Source organism: Globicephala melas, chromosome 14 (assembly GCF_963455315.2).
Source record: "Globicephala melas chromosome 14, mGloMel1.2, whole genome shotgun sequence".
NCBI lineage: Eukaryota > Metazoa > Chordata > Mammalia > Artiodactyla > Delphinidae > Globicephala > Globicephala melas.
The window spans coordinates 85,149,523-85,167,852 of NC_083327.1; the positions used below are offsets into that span (position 1 = coordinate 85,149,523).

An 18,330-nucleotide genomic window follows, 5' to 3' on the forward strand; every position below is an offset into this window, starting at 1 on the left:
TGGGAAAAAACTAAGCTGTGTGCTTTGCTAGACCCCATTTCAGCCACCAACTTCCTATGTGATAATCTATGTCACCGAAGGTAACACATGGGGGAGGGGGAGGAAAAGCCAATAATAAAGGGATTAGTAAATATAGAATAAATGTTTATTATCCCTTGTAACAGAAAAGTAGCCAAACAAGCAGTGGATAACTGGTTTAAACTGAATTAGAGGTACTGAAATTTGGGGCAAAACCCTCCATATAGGAAAAACTCTAAAAACTTTCTTTTAATATTTCTTCTAATTATTTCTTATTATAACAGCAACACATATAAGGATATAAACACACCTATAAATCCCCCAAAACAACCACAATGACATATATTTTACTAGCCCTTTGTCTATGCATTTATGTGTGATTATTATCTTGCAAAAATGTGATAATATACGTAGCTCTGCAACTCACCGTACTTTAGCAAAGCTATCAATTAAACACCTGTTTTGGATTTTTACATTGTTTCTGCTTTTCCTATTACAGTCAATGCAGGACATGAATAAATAGCTAAAATAAAATGAGAGTAGAAAGACAAAAATTTTAACAGCAACTTCTCCCATTCTTAGAATAAGAAAAAATATTTTCCAGATGTAAAATCTATACCAAGTGACTCCACAGCATATCAAAACTGCCAGCAATACAAAAGCAAACAAACAAATAAACAAAAAATCCAGAAACTTTTCTAAAAAGAAAAGAAGAGTGACTGAACGTATTCTCTTTAACCAAACTTCTATTTGAGCTGTTTTAGCCAACTTGCTTTCGACCACCTTACTGCTTTCTATCAACTTGCTTCTACTCAGAATTTTGTGACAAATCCTCCCTCTTCAGCCTCTCCCAGAAGGAAATCCCAGCAAGTCCTGCAGCCCTGCCTTTTCTCCTGTTGCTCGCCAGCAGCACCACACTTACTCCTCCACAGGCCCCCACCCCAGTGCCCAAGGCTGTGGTTCTCAAGTGTTAGCTTGCATCAGAATTACCGGGGCCGGGGGCTGGGGGCCGGGGATGGGGGCTGGGGCCGGGGCCAGGGCTGGGGCCGGGGACCACGGTGGGCACTTGTTAAAACACAGATTGCTGGTCCAACCACAGGAGTTTCTGATTCAGGAGATCTGGGCTAAGACCCAACCTATGGCATTCCTAACTAGTTCCCAAGTGATGCTGGCGGTGATCTGGGGAACAAGTTGCCTAAATCAAAAACCAATTCCTACAAAAAGCCTTCTCAATTTTCATACCTCTTAATGACCCCAATTCTCACAAGTGTTGTCTTGATAAACTATACCACACAATTGAACACTTGATTATACACCCTCAGTTGCTGTACTTTCATAGTTTCATATCTTCTTTCCACACCACAAGATTATGAGTCCCTTAAGGGCAGTAAACAGAGAAATAGTGCCCCTGTGACTTACAAAGAGCCCAGGACAGGACAGATGGACAAGCACACATGCTTAATATAAAACATAGGCTCTGTCTATCCAAAAGCAAACAATGTGGATTTTAAAATCTCAAACAAATCTAATTCTCCTAAAAATTTCTATTTGCTAGACCTTATGCTAGATGATCTCAAATATACACAGTCAACAAATACTGAAATAAATCTTATTCTTAGCTTATGTGTTTATTATCTGTTTTCCTCTATCAGAAAGTGACCTTGAGGGAATCAAATTTATATTCCTTGTTTTCCAACTACACTCCCATAGTAGGTACTACACAGATCTTTGTCAACTGGCATGCTGAATAAGTAGCTAGAGAAATGAGTAGTACCTGGTCACATTCCAGCTACAACTCACCACTCAAATAAATGTTTCTAAAAATGATTATTCAACCTTTGGTCAAATAATCCAGACCAATGTTAAATCTTCAGGAAGCTTTTAAGGGGTAGATTAAAACACACACACACACACACACACACACACACACACACACACACACACAGAAATGGTTATATCATTTATCTTTCACAGGCTTTTTATTTTATTTTTAAAAATCTGCGTTATATGAAACAAAATTTTAAATGCCGAAAAATTATATTAAATAGATGCAATGACTTCTATTACACATCTTTATCTATAATATGTGCAATTAACAAATACAATTTTTATAAAAAGAAACAAAAACAAAGTATTTTCAAAACTCCATTAGCTCATAACATTTTCATTAGTTAGAATCCCTTGCAAACAAAATTTTTATTTAGGAAATGTAGTAACAATGTTGAATGAAAGAATAATAGCTACCACCGATAGGATCTTTACAGATAATATAAAAATTGCTTCAGAAATCAATCTAGTCTATAACAAAGCTATTAAATTTATTTGAATTAGTTTCATAATCACTAAAAATATTTGTGATGATCTGACTTAATCTTTTTTTTTTTTTTTTTTGCGGTACGCGGGCCTCTCACTGCTGTGGCCTCTCCCGTTGCGGAGCACAGGCTCTGGACGCGCAGGCTCAGCAGCCACGGCTCACGGGCCCAGCCGCTCCGTGGCATGTGGGATCTTCCCGGACCGGGGCACGAACCCCTGTCCCCTGCATCGGCAGGCGGACTCTCAACCACTGCGCCACCAGGGAAGCCCTGACTTAATCTTTTGAAATTATCAAAATCCCAATCAACTTGATTGGATTGCTAAGGAGCCCAAACACTCTCAAAAAGAATATATTAAAGATACACCTTTAACAGTAACATGTACAATTAACAGAATTAACGCAATACATCAAGTAACTCTTTACAAATGAATTAATATTAACTTTATCCCCCTTCTAGTTACCAGATGGTGAACTCACGTTTATTTGTAATTTAGATTAAGGCATGCAACCCTCAACACATTTTCTGTTTTCCATTATGAAAACGAATATGAAACTTCTATGTGAAAATGTAATTTCACCATTTGAGACAACGTAATTTTAAGGAAAAGAGAGAAAGTGCCCCAAATGAAGTACCAAGTAAACTGTTTCAATTATGTGTTTTTTCTTATTCCTGGTATGTCCTAATAGTTAACACATCACTGATTAGTCTTACTGACTGAAGTCTTCTAACATTGTACGCTTTGGCAAATTCATGCTCTGTTAACTTCATATCCTGCTACATTATATACACTAGCATAGAAACTATGTTATATACCAAGTAGGGCAAATGCTACTTAATCCACATATTAGGTTGTATACAATAGGTTTGGAGGGCATAAATTAAACCCAACTAATTCTCTGTATGAAATATCTAACAGTTTTATTTGAATGAAAATTAAATCCCATCTCCAGAATCATGGAGCGGTGAAAAAATGTAACTATATTCTTTGGGTAAAAAAAGAAACCATTCTTGTAAACATTGAAGGCAGCTGACAGCACTAACATTTTCATTGTTAATTACTTGACATTTACAGGTACACGTGATAGACTGGGCAATGCTTTTTCCATGCCACTCACATAAGTTTAGTGCTAACCCTTGCCTTTAAACAGTCTGCAGGGGCTATGCTACAGAATCTCACTGAATATAAAGCAGATGTAATGAGACACAGTCTTGTGATAAACGCTGGACCGTTAGTGACCCTTTAGCTTCCCTTGCACAGTTCCAACATCTGCCAAATGAACATGAGCTTACTTAACCTTCATTAATTCAACCAGATGTAAAGGGTCAATATATGTGAGCTGTCTTGAAAATTACAACTGCTCTATGGTCACACAATATTAGTCCGTTATAAATATTACCATAGTTTAAATAAAATGTCATGCGTTCTCTATTTTTTAAGTTTTGCCTTCTGAGCACCAAGCAAACAGTAGGTGCTGAATAAAATGCTAAATGATTGAAGAAAAACTAGCTTTTTGGATAGCACAGTCATCATTAAGAAACACGTGCAAGCAGTCTGAAAGCTGACCATTTTAAACGCAAATATAATTTTGTAATTTAAATAATCACCCCTTTATTCATTTGTTTAAAAATTTGAATTTTCAAATAGGATCTTTCTCTAAGCAGAATATGCCCTTACACGATTTTCTGTCCCCTTAATGTAGATCATTTCCATACGAGGCTGGTTTATCAGTGTTTAAAAAAATAAATTAAATAAATATTTATTGAGTACTTATAATGTACAAAGTGTTGTGCAAATTACTTATTCCGGCAGTTTTCCTTACTTCATTTTCTTTGACTAAACTGACACAAACTGAAAGTATTTGGATGGGCTTTTCTCATTTTCAACAAAATATTCTCCAAGACCTTCTAGCTGTCACACTTTCTGTTCCTGGGTCCACACATTGGAAATAGAAACACTCCCTAAAAATCCTCCTGACCTTGGGCCTCCCTGGTGGTGCAGTGGTTGAGAGTCCGCCTGCCGATGCAGGGGACACGGGTTCGTGCCCCGGTCCGGGAAGATCCCACATGCCGTGGAGCAGCTGCACCCGTGGGCCATGGCCGCTGAGCCTGCGCGTCCGGAGCCTGTGCTCCGCAACGGGAGAGGCCACAACAGTGACAGGCCCGGGTACCGCAAAAAAAAAAAAAAAAAAAAAAAAAATCCTCCTGACAAAAATTTTCTTCCTCAAGACACTTTCAATGAAGGGATAATAATGAGAAGGGCGGGGTGAGGGAAAAGAAAGGAGATGGTTCAAAGAACCACTACTTTAATCCATGACTATATAAATGAAATAAACATATTTAACTGGCTTTCTACATCGCAAAGAAGACTGGGCAATGCTTTTTCCATGCTACTCACACAAGTTTAGTGCTAAACCTTGCCTTTAAACTGTCTGCAGGGGCCATGCTACAGAATCTCACTGGATATAAAGCAGATGTAATGAGATCCATTTTTGTGATAAACTCCTTGGAAGAGGAGGTAAAAAGGGTCTTACTGGACCGCAGCAGTAGAATTAAAGATTCCTTTCAATGCCCTTCCACTGCAAACTGCTTGCATCCTTTTTTACTTCTGATGCATTCTGTGCTGTGGTTACTTCTATGCCTTTCCCCACCACTAGACAGTGAGCCCCGAGTGGACGATCCATTCACATTCTCGGTGGCATCAACAGTCTCTAGCCCGGCACAGGGTCACTGTCAAAATCATCTCCTTATAAGGACAAGTTTTTCTTCCAGCATAACTGAGTATTGTTTCAGTTACACATTGCTATTCTTAATAATCATTTAACTCTTGAGTATATGTATTAAGAGGTTTAAAGTATTATTTGGTTAACTAATACAGAAAACAGATTCGGGAGATGTGGAATGACATTCAAATATTTATAAAATTTTAAAAGTTAACTATCACTGTAACACTAAAACAGCATGTAATTCTTTTCATTTTCTAAGACCTACGCTCAATTTCATATCTCAGAGACATAATATATATTTTTAACTTTTCATTTTATATGGAAGTGTAGTTGATTAACAATGTTGACAGCGTATATGTTTGCATTATATTACTGTCCACCATTATATAGCAGGTTGCCTTAAGTACAACTCAGTCACACTTCTGAAAGTTTCAGACATCTAGAACTGTTTTGAAATGTGTAAGGTTTGTAATAGATGAAACATGCCATGTCAAGCTTTGTTCTTACTATTAATGCCATGATCCTTTTGAAAAGAATATGCGTCTCTGATTTAGGTATATTTCTCTCTCTCTCTCTCTCTCTCTCTCCCTCTCTCCCTTTTTCCCTCCCTCTCAATCCACACATACATGCATACACATTCACACCTACCCATGGACACTTTAAAAACAACTTTGTGTTTCAATACCAAAAACTCTCTTTTTAAAAACATCCACCTCTTTTTTATTATAAAAATCATGTAAGAAAATGATAGAAACTTTCATATATAGAGTGAGGAAAATCAGCTCCAGGCAGCACACTATTAGCATAGGTCTTACAGCATAATATTTTAATAATGGTCATTTTTGAACTTTAAATGTAGCATTTTTTTACACAAAAAAAGTTTCCAGAAAAATAGTAAATATTTTAGTTTTTTTAATATAAAACTTCTCCATGTAGTTAGAATCATATATAAATTTTAATTTCCACTATAAAAGCAACATTCATAGAAATGAGAAGTCATGACTGGCCAAATATAAATTCATTTAAATCCAAAATTAAAATTATACCAGAATAACCAAATCCAATATATTAACATAGATTCAATTTGGGGGGAAATTTATTTGATTTCACATTCCTTTTGAGTCCACCTTTCTTTTTTCCATAAACATAACCACATCTTAAGTTTATGAGTGTAAATAAAATGTCTAATGCAAGTCAAGAGTTCATTTCCTACTGTGCACATACAAAAATTGTTTGAATAATTCATTTTGCAAAATATAATAATATAACTCTATTTTTGAAATATATAAAGAATATTTTTATAATCAATAATAACCATTAAATAAAATCAAGTCTAATATTGACTTTTGCATTTTTCAATGTGGTCATATCTGAATAAATTTTCAATTCTTTGCCAGGCATTTTCTTAAAGATCATCCTTTTGTATTTGTTTCCCCTCATGCTAACTTATTTTAAGTTATCTTTTTAAACAGAATAAAATTCTTACAGAATTAAACTACTAATATTTTACTTTCTAGCATGTATTAAATACCTTTTTTGTCACTATAAAATAGAAAATAATCCACATTCAATCTGAATGAGATCTTACCTTCTGGTTTGTTGTTTTTCCTCTTCAGCCATTTTTCTACAGTCTCTGCACTAACACTTTCAGATACAAATTCATCTAATACCTGGGGGTGAAGAGAAAGATATGCCTTCACTTTTTCATCTGTCAAACCTGTAAAAGAATTGAAAAGAATAAAATTAATCAATACGAAATCTTCATTTACATCAAAGATATAGAAAAATGACATTTACGCAGATTGATTTAGCATAGAAATATTTTTAAAAGATGTATATACATACAATGGACTATCATTCATCCATAAGAAGGAATGAAGTCCTGTTACAACATGGAGGAACCTTAAGAATGATATAGTAAATAAGCTAGACACAAAGGGCAAACATTATATGCTTCCACTTATATGAAATATCTAGAACAGGTAAATTCATAGAGACAAAGTAGACTAGGGGCATCCAGGGGCCGAGGGAGAGGAGAATGAGGAATTATTTGCTTAACGGGTACAGAATTTCTGCTTTGGGTAAAGACAAAGTTTGAGAAGTAGACAGGAGTGACTGTTGCACACATAGTGAGTATAATTAGTGCCACTGGATTATATCCTTGATATGGTTAAAATGGCAAATTGTGTGTTATTTATATTTTACCACTATGAAAAAGTAGGGGGAGAAAAGTAAAGTTAGAACTTTAGCAATTTTAAACTATAGATATTGCATCATGTTACACAGCTGTTTTGCAACAGTAAATTTCAGTGTCATATCTGAACTGATGCTGTATTCCACTGCTGTTTGGTTAAGCCTTGCAAAGTGCTTCCACTTTTTTGTAAGTAATTATCATAGATTTAAGACTTAAGGTAAGTGAAGCTCTAGCAACAGTATCAAATGGGAGACTAAAGCACTGGTACAATTTAGGTGCTAAAAAACATGCTTAATGAATAAGTTCTTATCTTTTACTGTTTACAACACCAATTCTCCTTTTTCTCAGGGTCACTAAATCCAATGATAAAACTAACGTTCAGTTCAAAATACTCGACATTTTTTCGTTGATATTCAATATATGTAGTCAGTTTCACTGAAATAATTTTCATAGTCTAATGATAACGGCTGAATATACACAGAATTTTCAAGCAAAGAACTTTTACATATCTTCACTTAAAAAATATAAAATTACATGTTTTCAAATTGATGCTTCATGTTGGTATGCCATTTCACTAAACAACTCAAAATCACAAATAGGCTATCACTAATTATTACTCAGTGATTGTAATTATTTGTACTACTGTACACTCTCTGTGAATTATTCAATAAATTACCATCCTTAAGGATGGTTAGGTGAAAAAGACAATGGAAAGTTGTACTTTTAGATGCAGAAAAGAGAAAAAGCAAGTATATCTTTATGACTTCAGGGAATAGGCTGCATGTTTCTAGCACAGACAAGGCACAGAATTTATACATATTAATTAATTCTGCTGGGGACTAAAGCCACAACTGTATGATTCTACAACAGACTGGTATTATTGAGAAGGCAACTGATTTATTTCAATGAATTCAGTATTTGAAAAATCAATTTAAACTATATAGATATACAGATCTCTCATATATATAAAATATATATATAATTATGTAGTTGTATTAGATTAAAAAAAAAAAAAAACAAGATCCAGCCCACGTTCACCCTGCAAAAGAGCCTCAGTGACGTAAAATTCAATTTGAGAAATTCTACAAGGTGCTAAAGATAAGAGACTCATTAAAGTAAGAGAGAGAGCTCTCTTGACAAAGCAAGTTTGGGTCCCCAGATACAAAAGGAACAGAATATAGAAGTAAGCTGACAGCTGACTTGACCTCAAGAAGACAAAGCAATTTTCATACTTTCATTATGTCCGTCATAGTGGTACATATTCAACGTTTGATTCCTTCTTAAAACTTCCTTCTATCACTTTTGTGACACAATATGGTTCTTATCCTAACTTCTATTTGCTCTTTACTTCTGCTTTCTCTACAATAATCTATGATGATGACAGCAAAATCTTATTATATTTTTAATCTCTAGTTTGGAAATTCTTCCATCACCTCAAGCTCCATCTTGACTCAAAACTACATGAGTCATCTCCTTCCCACTTATTCCCAAAGTGATTTTAACTCTCAACTTTCTGTTTTCTGTTACTATTACTCTCCGTTTTTTCCAGAAACCCAGGCTGAAAATATAAAGGCATAATTGACTCACTGTCATTTCATTTCATCTTAGTGCATATTATACAAGTCCTATTTGCCAAATTACATACCAGATAAAGGAACCGTATCTAAAATATACAAAGAATGCTTAAAACTCAACAAGAGGGCTTCCCAGGTGGCGCAGTGGTTGAGAGTCCGCCTGCCGATACAGGAGACGCGGGTTCGTGCCCCGGTCCTACAGGGGACGCGGGTTCGTGCCCCGGTCCGGTAAGAGCCCACATGCCGCGGAGCGGCTGGGTCCGTGAGCCATGGCCGCTGAGCCTGCGCGTCCGGAGCCTGTGCTCCGCAGCGGGAGAGGCCACAGCAGCGAGAGGCCCGCGTACCGCAAAAAAAAAAAAAACTCAACAAGAAAAAAACGCAATTAAAAATGAGTCAAAGAGCTGAATAGACACTTTGCAAAAGAAGCTATAGATATGGCAAATAAGAATATGCAAAGATGATCATTTGTGAGTTGAAGTTAAACAAAAATGAGATTCCACTACATACCTATGAGAATGGTTAAAATCCAAAAAACCTACTATCAGTTTCAGCAAGAATGAGGAGTAACAAAAATTCTCCTTCAGTGCTGGTACGAATGCAAAATGGTGGTCACTTCGGAAGACTGGCAGTCTCTTACCAAGCTAAATATAATCTTACCATGTGACCCAGCAGTCACTACCAAGTATGTACCCCACTGATGAACCCACACAAAACCTGCATGTGAATGTTTACAGCAGCTTTACTCATAATCGACCAAAATTGGAAATACCTACGATGTCCTGCAAAAGTGGTTACCGGGGGGAAGGCAGGGAGGGATAAATTGAGAGACTGGGATTGACATATACACACTATACTACTATACAGAAAATAGATAACTAATGAGAACCTGCTGTAGAGCACAGGGAACTCTACTCAATACTCTGTAATGACCTGTATGGGAAAAGAATCTAAAAAAGAGTGGATATATGTGTATGTATAACTGATTCACTTTGCTGTACAACAGAAACCAATACAACATTGTAAATCAACTATACCCCAATAAAATTTTTTAAATAAATAAAATTTTAAAAAATTAAAAAGGTTTAAAAAAGGCAAGTTGGATACATCAGTTATGCCATAACCATATAATTAAATATTCTTTAGCAACGAGGAGAAATGAGCTAGCAAGCCATGAAAAGACATGGATTAGCCTTAAATGCATATTACCAAGTACAAAAAGCTAGTCTGAAAAGGCTGCATGTTGTATAATTCTAATTATGCAACATTCTGGAAAAGGCAAAATTATAGAAAAAGATAGTAAAAAGATCACTGGTTGCCAGGTGTGAGAGGCAAAGGGTGGAACCCCCATGAATAGCATTAGTGCCTTATAGAAGTGGATCCGAAGAGATCCCAAGCCCCTTTCCACCATGCGGGAACATAGAAACTCTGTGATTCAGAAGAGGGTCCTCACTCAACCAAGGTGCACCGTGGCCTTGGACTTCCCAGCCTCCAGAACTGTGAAAAACAGATTTCTGTTGTTTGTAAGCCACCCAGTCTGTGGTATTCTGTTACAGCAGCCTGAATGGACTAAGAGAATCCATGAGTTCATACTGATATAAATAAATGACTGAATAAATAAATGAACAAACAGAGGAGAGTAGACAAATCTTCCACACAGAATTCCAAATAATTTATGCAGATACTCTGCCCTCAAGAAGGTGCAGCATAACTCCCCACTCCGTGACACTTACTTTGTATAAATTACTCAAAATATTTTTTAAAGATCGACTGAGTCATAAATGAGCTGTGATGTCTAAGTAAACTTCTAAAGAAATTAATCAAATCCTGGATTTAAGTATGTAGGAGAGAATGGGATGGAAAATAGACCATTTTGGTTGTAAGATCCTTTTAGAGTGCAAATGTTATTACATAGCTTGATATCTCAAATGTCTCAAAATACCTAATTACAATTTTTCTCCCCAAGTCACCATTCACATTTCATGAAAATAACTACCGCCTTCAACATGAGAATGGCAGGGGGAGTCATTATGTCTTGGTGATTAAAAGTGATAAAAAGCAGAAGTTAGTTTCCTCATTTCACCTATTCACCTGGGCCTGAGCCTGGCCAAAGCACCTAAACTCTCTCAGCCTGGCTTCTTATTTGTATGGGAATGGGATTTGAATAGGAATGAGAACAATAATAGCTATCTCACAGTGTCATAATAATTCAGTGAGCTAATCCACATACAGCATTTTTGCTGAGTACATTTACTAGTATCGATAGTACCAAAAAGTCATTTTTCACCTGTATGAAAGCCAATTCTTGGATTTTCCACAGAATCAAATCACAGGTTTGTAACTTTTCATTTCTTTAGCATTAAAACTCCAAACTTTCTAAAATGTCCATTTTTTTGTTTTATCATTTAAAGTATGCTCAACTTTCTTAGCCAACAAAGCACTTTTTTCTAATATTTTCTCCATTTTTACTTCCTATTAACATGCAATTTTGCAAAGGACCTTTGGGCCAACACAGGACCAACCCAGAATATAAGACCCTGAAATAATTATCTACACTCCTGGAAAATGGCAGATGTATGGATGATGAAATCATGCTTCTTTTGTTTTTGTCTGACTTTGGTTTAATGTTTCCATAGCTTCCCATGGCCTGTACATTTTGTTTATGTCCATAAAAAACTTGGTTATAGTGTTTCTTTGAAACAAACCCAATGAGAGCAGTGGGATCAGACCACAGCTGTCATTAGCACACACTAGCATCCAGTGATTAAAAATTTGCCACCAATAATCCACACAGTGAATCACACAGATAGATACTAATGTCTATTCCAAGGTAACATGAACATTTGAACCAATATATTTAAAAATACTTCATTTCCACTAATGAACTACATTCCCTCATCTATGCAATAGTTTGCCTGCATACAGATTATAAGATGCTATTATCACATATAAAGACAAATTAATAATCATTTTTAAAACCATCAAATATCCAAGTGTTTGAGTTTCTAATTCTCAATATTTTTTTTTAATTGGGGTATAGTTGCTTTACAATGTTGTGTTAGTTTCTGTTGCATAACGAAGTGAATCAGCCGTATGTATACATACATCCCCTCCCTCCTGTAGGTCCCTCTCACCCCTCCCCCACATCCCACCCATCTAGGTCACCACAGAGCACTGAGCTGAGCTCCCCGTGCCATACAGCAGGTTCCCCCTAGCTATCTGTTTTATACATGGCAGTGCACATATGTCAATCCCAATCTACCAGTTCATCCCACCCTCTCTTCCCCGCCCCACATCCACACATCCATTCTCTATGCCTGCCTCTCTATTCCTGCCCTGCAAATAGGTTCACCTGTACCATTTTTCTAGATATTTTTTGACCAGGTTGTTTGCATAAACCTCGACCCAGATAGGTCTACATGCTGCAGTTATAGTTGTTCAGTATTTTCATAGGTTTCTTTATCCTATAGGTTCCCCCCCTATCTTTTTTGTTTTCCCCATATATTTATTACTGAAGAAAACAGAACTTTTGTTCTATGGTTTTCTAGAGTTTGGAGTTTTCTGACCGTACCCCTGTTGTGTTGTTTAGCATGTTCATCTTCCCTCTGCATTTCCTGAAAACTGAAATTAGATCTAGAGACCTCAGCAGATTGAGGTTCAACATGGAGGTGAGTAGTCAATTTTTATAAGCGGCATTGTATTCTTCTGTCAAAAGGTTGACACCATCTGGCTGTCTCTCTTTGTGACATTAGCAGCACTGATGATCTACGAGCTATTGATTCATTATGCCTTGAAAATGGTGGTTTCCTAATTCTATAATGCCTTTTCCATGTACTAGCTGAAATAATACAAAGAGAAACTTCACCTCATCTAGTATTTGGTTATTAGTTCATTGAGATAAGACAGGATAAATTTGTTCCACTTTATTTACCAGTTTTCACAATGAGTTGGTTCAGCAGCATTCTCCTGTAGGCGAGGAACTAAAAATATTACTACTATGAACCCATAGATTTGAACAAATTTGATCTGTTTCTTCCATTGTAATTATTTTCCTTGCTGGTACTCAAACTGTCCCATCCTTTGGCCAGTGGAAGGAGCCTCTTCAGGCTGCTTCCCAAGTCACTGTGACAAGAATCTACTAGCTCTTGACGGCTTCCTTACAATCTGCGAGGATAGGGTGTTTCAGGTTCAGCTTGTGCATTTTCTGCCCCAGATATGGATACCGACAATTTTCCTTAGGATCTCTGGTTCCTTTTGGTGGGCAGTGGTGTTTCAGTTCCAGGAATGACGGACTAGATTACATAACTACTCATCTGTTTTATCATACAATACACATGTAACAGTATGAGTGCTGTAAACAGATAAGGTGGGTTTTCTTCTCCTTTAGTATATATCTCATGAGAAATGTACACATGACTATATTTTAAAGTCACTTCGAATATTCTTCTCTCTGATTTTGTCACCAACTGGATATACATTTAGGTTCACCAGATATACCTGTAAATGTGTCTTTATAACAAATTATTATTCTAAAAGTGGGTATCTACATGCTGAAGAACTTTTTATTTCTGAAATCTTACCATCTTTATATTCATAAAAAATTAGAAAATCACTTTCAAATCAGAGGCTAAAGAACTATTGTTTTTCTCACTCAGAGGGATACTTTTAAATTAATTATAAGTACTAAAGGATCTGTTGTTAGAAATGAGAAAAAGCACAATTTTTCAAGTATTAATTCTGCTACCTTAATTTGTGGAGAAAAATCCCAATACATGTCTGTATTCTTTTCTTAAAAAGCAGTCAAAATCATACGGCAGGAGCCCAGCACCCTCCCACCGCCCACCCCTGTTCCTGAGCTGTGGTTCCTGAGCCCCATTCTACAGTGCCCTTATGTTACCCTAACTCAGGTCTTCTCAATCTTAAAAGAATTCTTTCTTCTCAGATTAGGGGTCTTATCATCAAGTCTTCTCCTGCCCCATTATCTCACTGTAGCTCATCTCGGCTAGACTAGAAGAAACCGTATACTTTAAAATTCTAAGGTATACATTACTAATAGTGCTTTCTCTGATTGATCACAATAATTGTCTCAATTTTATAATTTCCCTATGTTTACTCCAGGCGTGAAGAATAAGTAAATAATTTTCAGATTCTTAAAGTCGTAATTCAACCGTAAGATAGCATTTGATTAAAAATAAACAACCAGGGCTTCCCTGGTGGCGCAGTGGTTGGGAGTCCGCCTGCCGATGCAGGGGACATGGGTTCGTGCCCCGGTCCGGGAAGATCCCACATGTCGTGGAGCGGCTGGGCCCGTGAGCCATGGCTGCTGAGCCTGCACGTCCGGAGCCTGTGCTCCGCAACGGGAGAGGCCACAGCAGTGAGAGGCCCACATACCACCAAAAAAAAAAAAAACAACCACCAAAAAAAAAAAAAAACAACCACCAAAAAAAAACAAACCAAAACAAAACAAAACCTCTCATGCTATTAAATATTGTGCTATATTAGCTCAATTGTCAAAGAATAACCTGAACTGTGAGGGGGCTGAAATGCATGTCACGTGAGGAGTCAGGGAATGACTACAAATGCTTAGTTGGGAGAACACAAGATCCCTGGTGGACACTATTACTGCTTAATCTGAATGCTGTTAAGTAAAAAAGGTTAAGAAATTTGGATTGGTTTTTCTTTTCTGTTTTCCATGTATGAACCCAGGGGACAAAACTAGAATTAACATTTTAGGAAACCAAATTGTACTTCGATATCAGGCAGAAATTTTTAGGATATAAAAGCTTCTGTAACTGGAGGTTCAGGAGAGGGGAATCCAGTGGTCTCCACCTTACAGTCTGAGGTGTCATCACTTTCTCACACTATCCAGGAGAGAGGCGTATATAACAATTTACTGCAAAGATAATTCTCATTAGCTTCAAAAGACAATTCCAAAATACATGTCTTAAAGAGCAAATATTCTAACTGTACAGTAATCATTTTCGTGCCTTAATAACAAAATCTGTCAAGTTAAAACAAGATATCTCATGTCATACTAAGCAGTGGCGGACAGTCACGGTGCTCAATGGCAACGCTTTGAGAAGTTGTGCGTGTGTGTGTGTGTGTGTGTGTGTGTGTTCACACAAGTTGCAGGTAAGCGTTCTCTTGGGTTGCATGTGTATGCTTCTAAGCATGACCTTCTGTGTTTATTCCCCAACACAAACTTTGTACACCTTCTCCCTACTGGTTATTGATCTCGCTTCACCTCTGCTCCAACCACTTAATCTCCTTCCCTCACAAAAGGATAAACCAGCTAAGAGCCTTCGTTAATCACGGCTGGCCTCACTTCGACGCTCTCTCTGCATATGATTCTATGCTACAACGGTGGCATGTATTAGTTCACTGAAGCCCCAGAGCATCATGTATCTGGCACATAGTAAATGATCAATAAATACTGGTTGAAAAATAAATTCTAATCTTCAAAGTATAAAAAAGGAAAATGAGCACAGAGAAGTAATTGAATTAGTTTTCTCTTCACCACAAAAGCAGTAATTAAGGTTGGAACAAAGCTACAAGCCCAAGAGCTTACCGCTTAAAGGCAAATTGCCTTTTGTTTTTGACACTTTCTCCATCTGAGCTTATCATACCTTAACGGGATTGCTACTGATCAGTGCTGCCTCCCAGTCTGGAGTGATATTACACATTTTACTTCAAATTATAAACTGAGAAATCTGACTGCTAAACCTCAGACTTTGCTAAGAAGGCAGGAAGAAATCTTTGGAGCAGAAACCACCTGGAACCACAGGCTAGCCCTGAAAATAAGCCTAATTTAAGATCCCACGTTCCCCCATGCTTCCTCTGTTTCCTCAAATGCGCCAAGCCCTTCCCCATCTGTGGTCTCTGCTGATGTCTGCCCACTCTTCCCCTGGCTAAGCGAGACATCTCACCAACTTCAAAGCAACTTCCTCAGAGGCAACTTCCCTGACCACACACTCTACATTCACTGCCCTTTCCGTGATTCTCTCATACTCCAAATCACTCACCCCAAGCTGAAGTCCCTATTTATTTATTGTTCTCTCTTTTTTTTTTTTTCCGGTACACGGGCCTCTCACTGTTGTGGCCTCTCCTGTTGCGGAGCACAGGCTCCAGACGCGCAGGCTCAGCGGCCATGGCTCACGGGCCCAGCCGCTCCGCGGCATGTGGGATCTTCCCGGACCGGGGCACGAACCCGCGTCCGCTGCATCGGCAGGTGGACTCTCAACCACTGCGCCACCAGGGAAGCCCTATTGTTCTCTTATTAAACGTCAGCCTCTCCTGGTAGACTATAAGCTCCATGAGGACAGCTGATCTGTCTCATTCTCCACTGTCCACGGAGCACAGTCCCTGGCTCCGTGCAGAAGAGACTTGACAGCGGGCCTGAAACTGTTCTGAGAGGCTGCTTGCAAGGCTGGCACCTGGGAACTCGGCCCTGAGAGTGTTTCCAGCGGCAGCTGGGCCTAGTCCGCTTGTGCAAACAGTATGATTTATGCCAAACACCTGCTCTCCTTCTGGGAGGCTGCAATTCTGGACAGTGACAGGCAGAGGGTGCCTATGCGAGAAGCCCCCAGCAGGAACTCTGGGTACTGAGTCTCTAATGAGTTTCCCTAGTAGACAGCACGTCATACGTGTTGTCACAGTCGTTGCTGGAAGAATTATCCGAGTCCTGTGTGGCCCCCCTGGGAGAGTATTCTTGAAAGCTCGTGCCCGATCCCCCCCACCCCCGTCTTCACCCTGTGCACCATTCCCCTTTGCTGATTTGGCACTTTTGCTATAAGAAACCTTAACCATAAGCATGACTATGTGTCCTGGAGTCCTCCTAGCAAATCACCAAACTCAGAAGTAGTCCTGGGAATCCCCAACACAGGGACCATCGTCAATTAGTGAACTAATCCATGAGTCATCATTTTTCTCACGTGATTTCACAGATGTGCAGATGTGCTGCTGCAAACTGTGCCCAGCCCTGCAAGATCACAGATGCACCCAGGCCGGAAAGCAAGTGTCCAAGCAATGGGCCCCACCTCTCAGTAGCCCACAGCTCCCACTCAAGTGCCCAATCCTCCCTGAGACCAGACGAGGTTCGTTGCTTTCTTTTACACTACTTTCACGTTTATTTTTCCATCCAAACGGTTTGAATGTCTATACGAAGTTTTCTGAAAAACAAGAATTTCTTTACTTCTTGAATATGCTTTTCTAATTCTGACACCCTTCAATCCACCTATAATGTAGCTCCAATTCTGGAAACAGATCCCTGTGTATACTATAATATGAAATCTTTACATCAAAGTTCTACCCCACAATGGGCTGGTGTACGTGAGTTTATAAACATAAGGATTTATACAGCAGTTCCTTCTTGCCATTTATCAAATAAAGGAAGGGTTTAATGGGCTCTAAAGTTAATTTCCATTTTGGCTTCTTTATTTAGAAAGGCAAAGTCCTTTATATGCAATGAATAAAGGTTAAAATGTGAGAGATGTAAATGGTTTTCAATATCATTAAAATAGCTCCAAAGTTATAATAAAAACAAATAGATGAGATGCTTTTTTGGAGTTCTGTCAAACCCCATAGCCAGTGATATCATTCTTTTTTTAACCAAGGAGGAAAATAAAAGCAAATGCCATGTCATTTTTCACAGAAATAAAAGAAAACTCTAAAATTCATAGGACCCACTCCCAATGAGCCAAAGCAATCCTGAGAAAGAACAGCAAAGCTAGAGACACCACTATCCCTGATTTCAAACTTTATTACAAAGTTATACTAATCAAAACAGTATGGTACTGACATAAAAACACATACACGGACCAATGGAACAGAATTGACAGCCCAGATATAAACCTTCAAATATACAGTCAGCTAATATTTGACAAGGGAGTCTAGAAGACTCAATGGGGAAAAGACAGTCTCTTCAATAAACAGGGTTGGGAAAACTGGATGACCACACACAGAAGAATGAAAGTGGACCCCTAACTTACACCACCCACAAAAATTAACTCATCAAAATACATTAAAGACTTAAATGTAAGACCTGAAACCATAAAACATCTAGAAGAACACATAGGGAAAAGAAAGCTTCTTGACATTGTTGTTGGCAAAGTTATTCTGGATATGACACCAAAAGCACAAGCAATAGAGGCAAAAATAAAATAGTGGGACTACATCCAACTGAAAAGCTTCTGCACAGAAGAAACAATCAGCAAAACAAAAAGGTAACCCACAGAATTGGAGAAAATATTTGTAAACTCTCTGATAAATGGTTAATATCCAAAATATATAAGAAATTCATACAACTCAATAGCAAAAACAAATCCAATTAAAAAATGAGCAAAGGACTTGAATAGTCATTTTTCCAAGGGAAACATACAAATGGTCAGTAGATGAGTACATAAAAAGGTACTAAATATCACTAATCATCAGGGAAATGAAAATGAAAACTACAGTGAAGTATCACCTCACACCTGTTAGTATAGCTATCATCAAAATGACAAGAGATGGAA

General features: G+C 37.8%; 1 protein-coding gene across 4 annotated transcripts in view; it reads right to left on the reverse strand.

Moving 5' to 3' along the window:
* Positions 1-18,330, reverse strand: part of PDE10A (phosphodiesterase 10A) — a 584,018-nt gene that overhangs the window by 169,767 nt on the left and 395,921 nt on the right. For all 4 annotated transcript variants that reach the window (XM_060283260.1, XM_060283259.1, XM_060283262.1 and 1 more), the window contains one exon: positions 6,645-6,773. In XM_060283260.1, the coding sequence (XP_060139243.1) occupies positions 6,645-6,773 (129 nt within the window). The remainder of the gene's footprint in view (positions 1-6,644; positions 6,774-18,330) is intronic.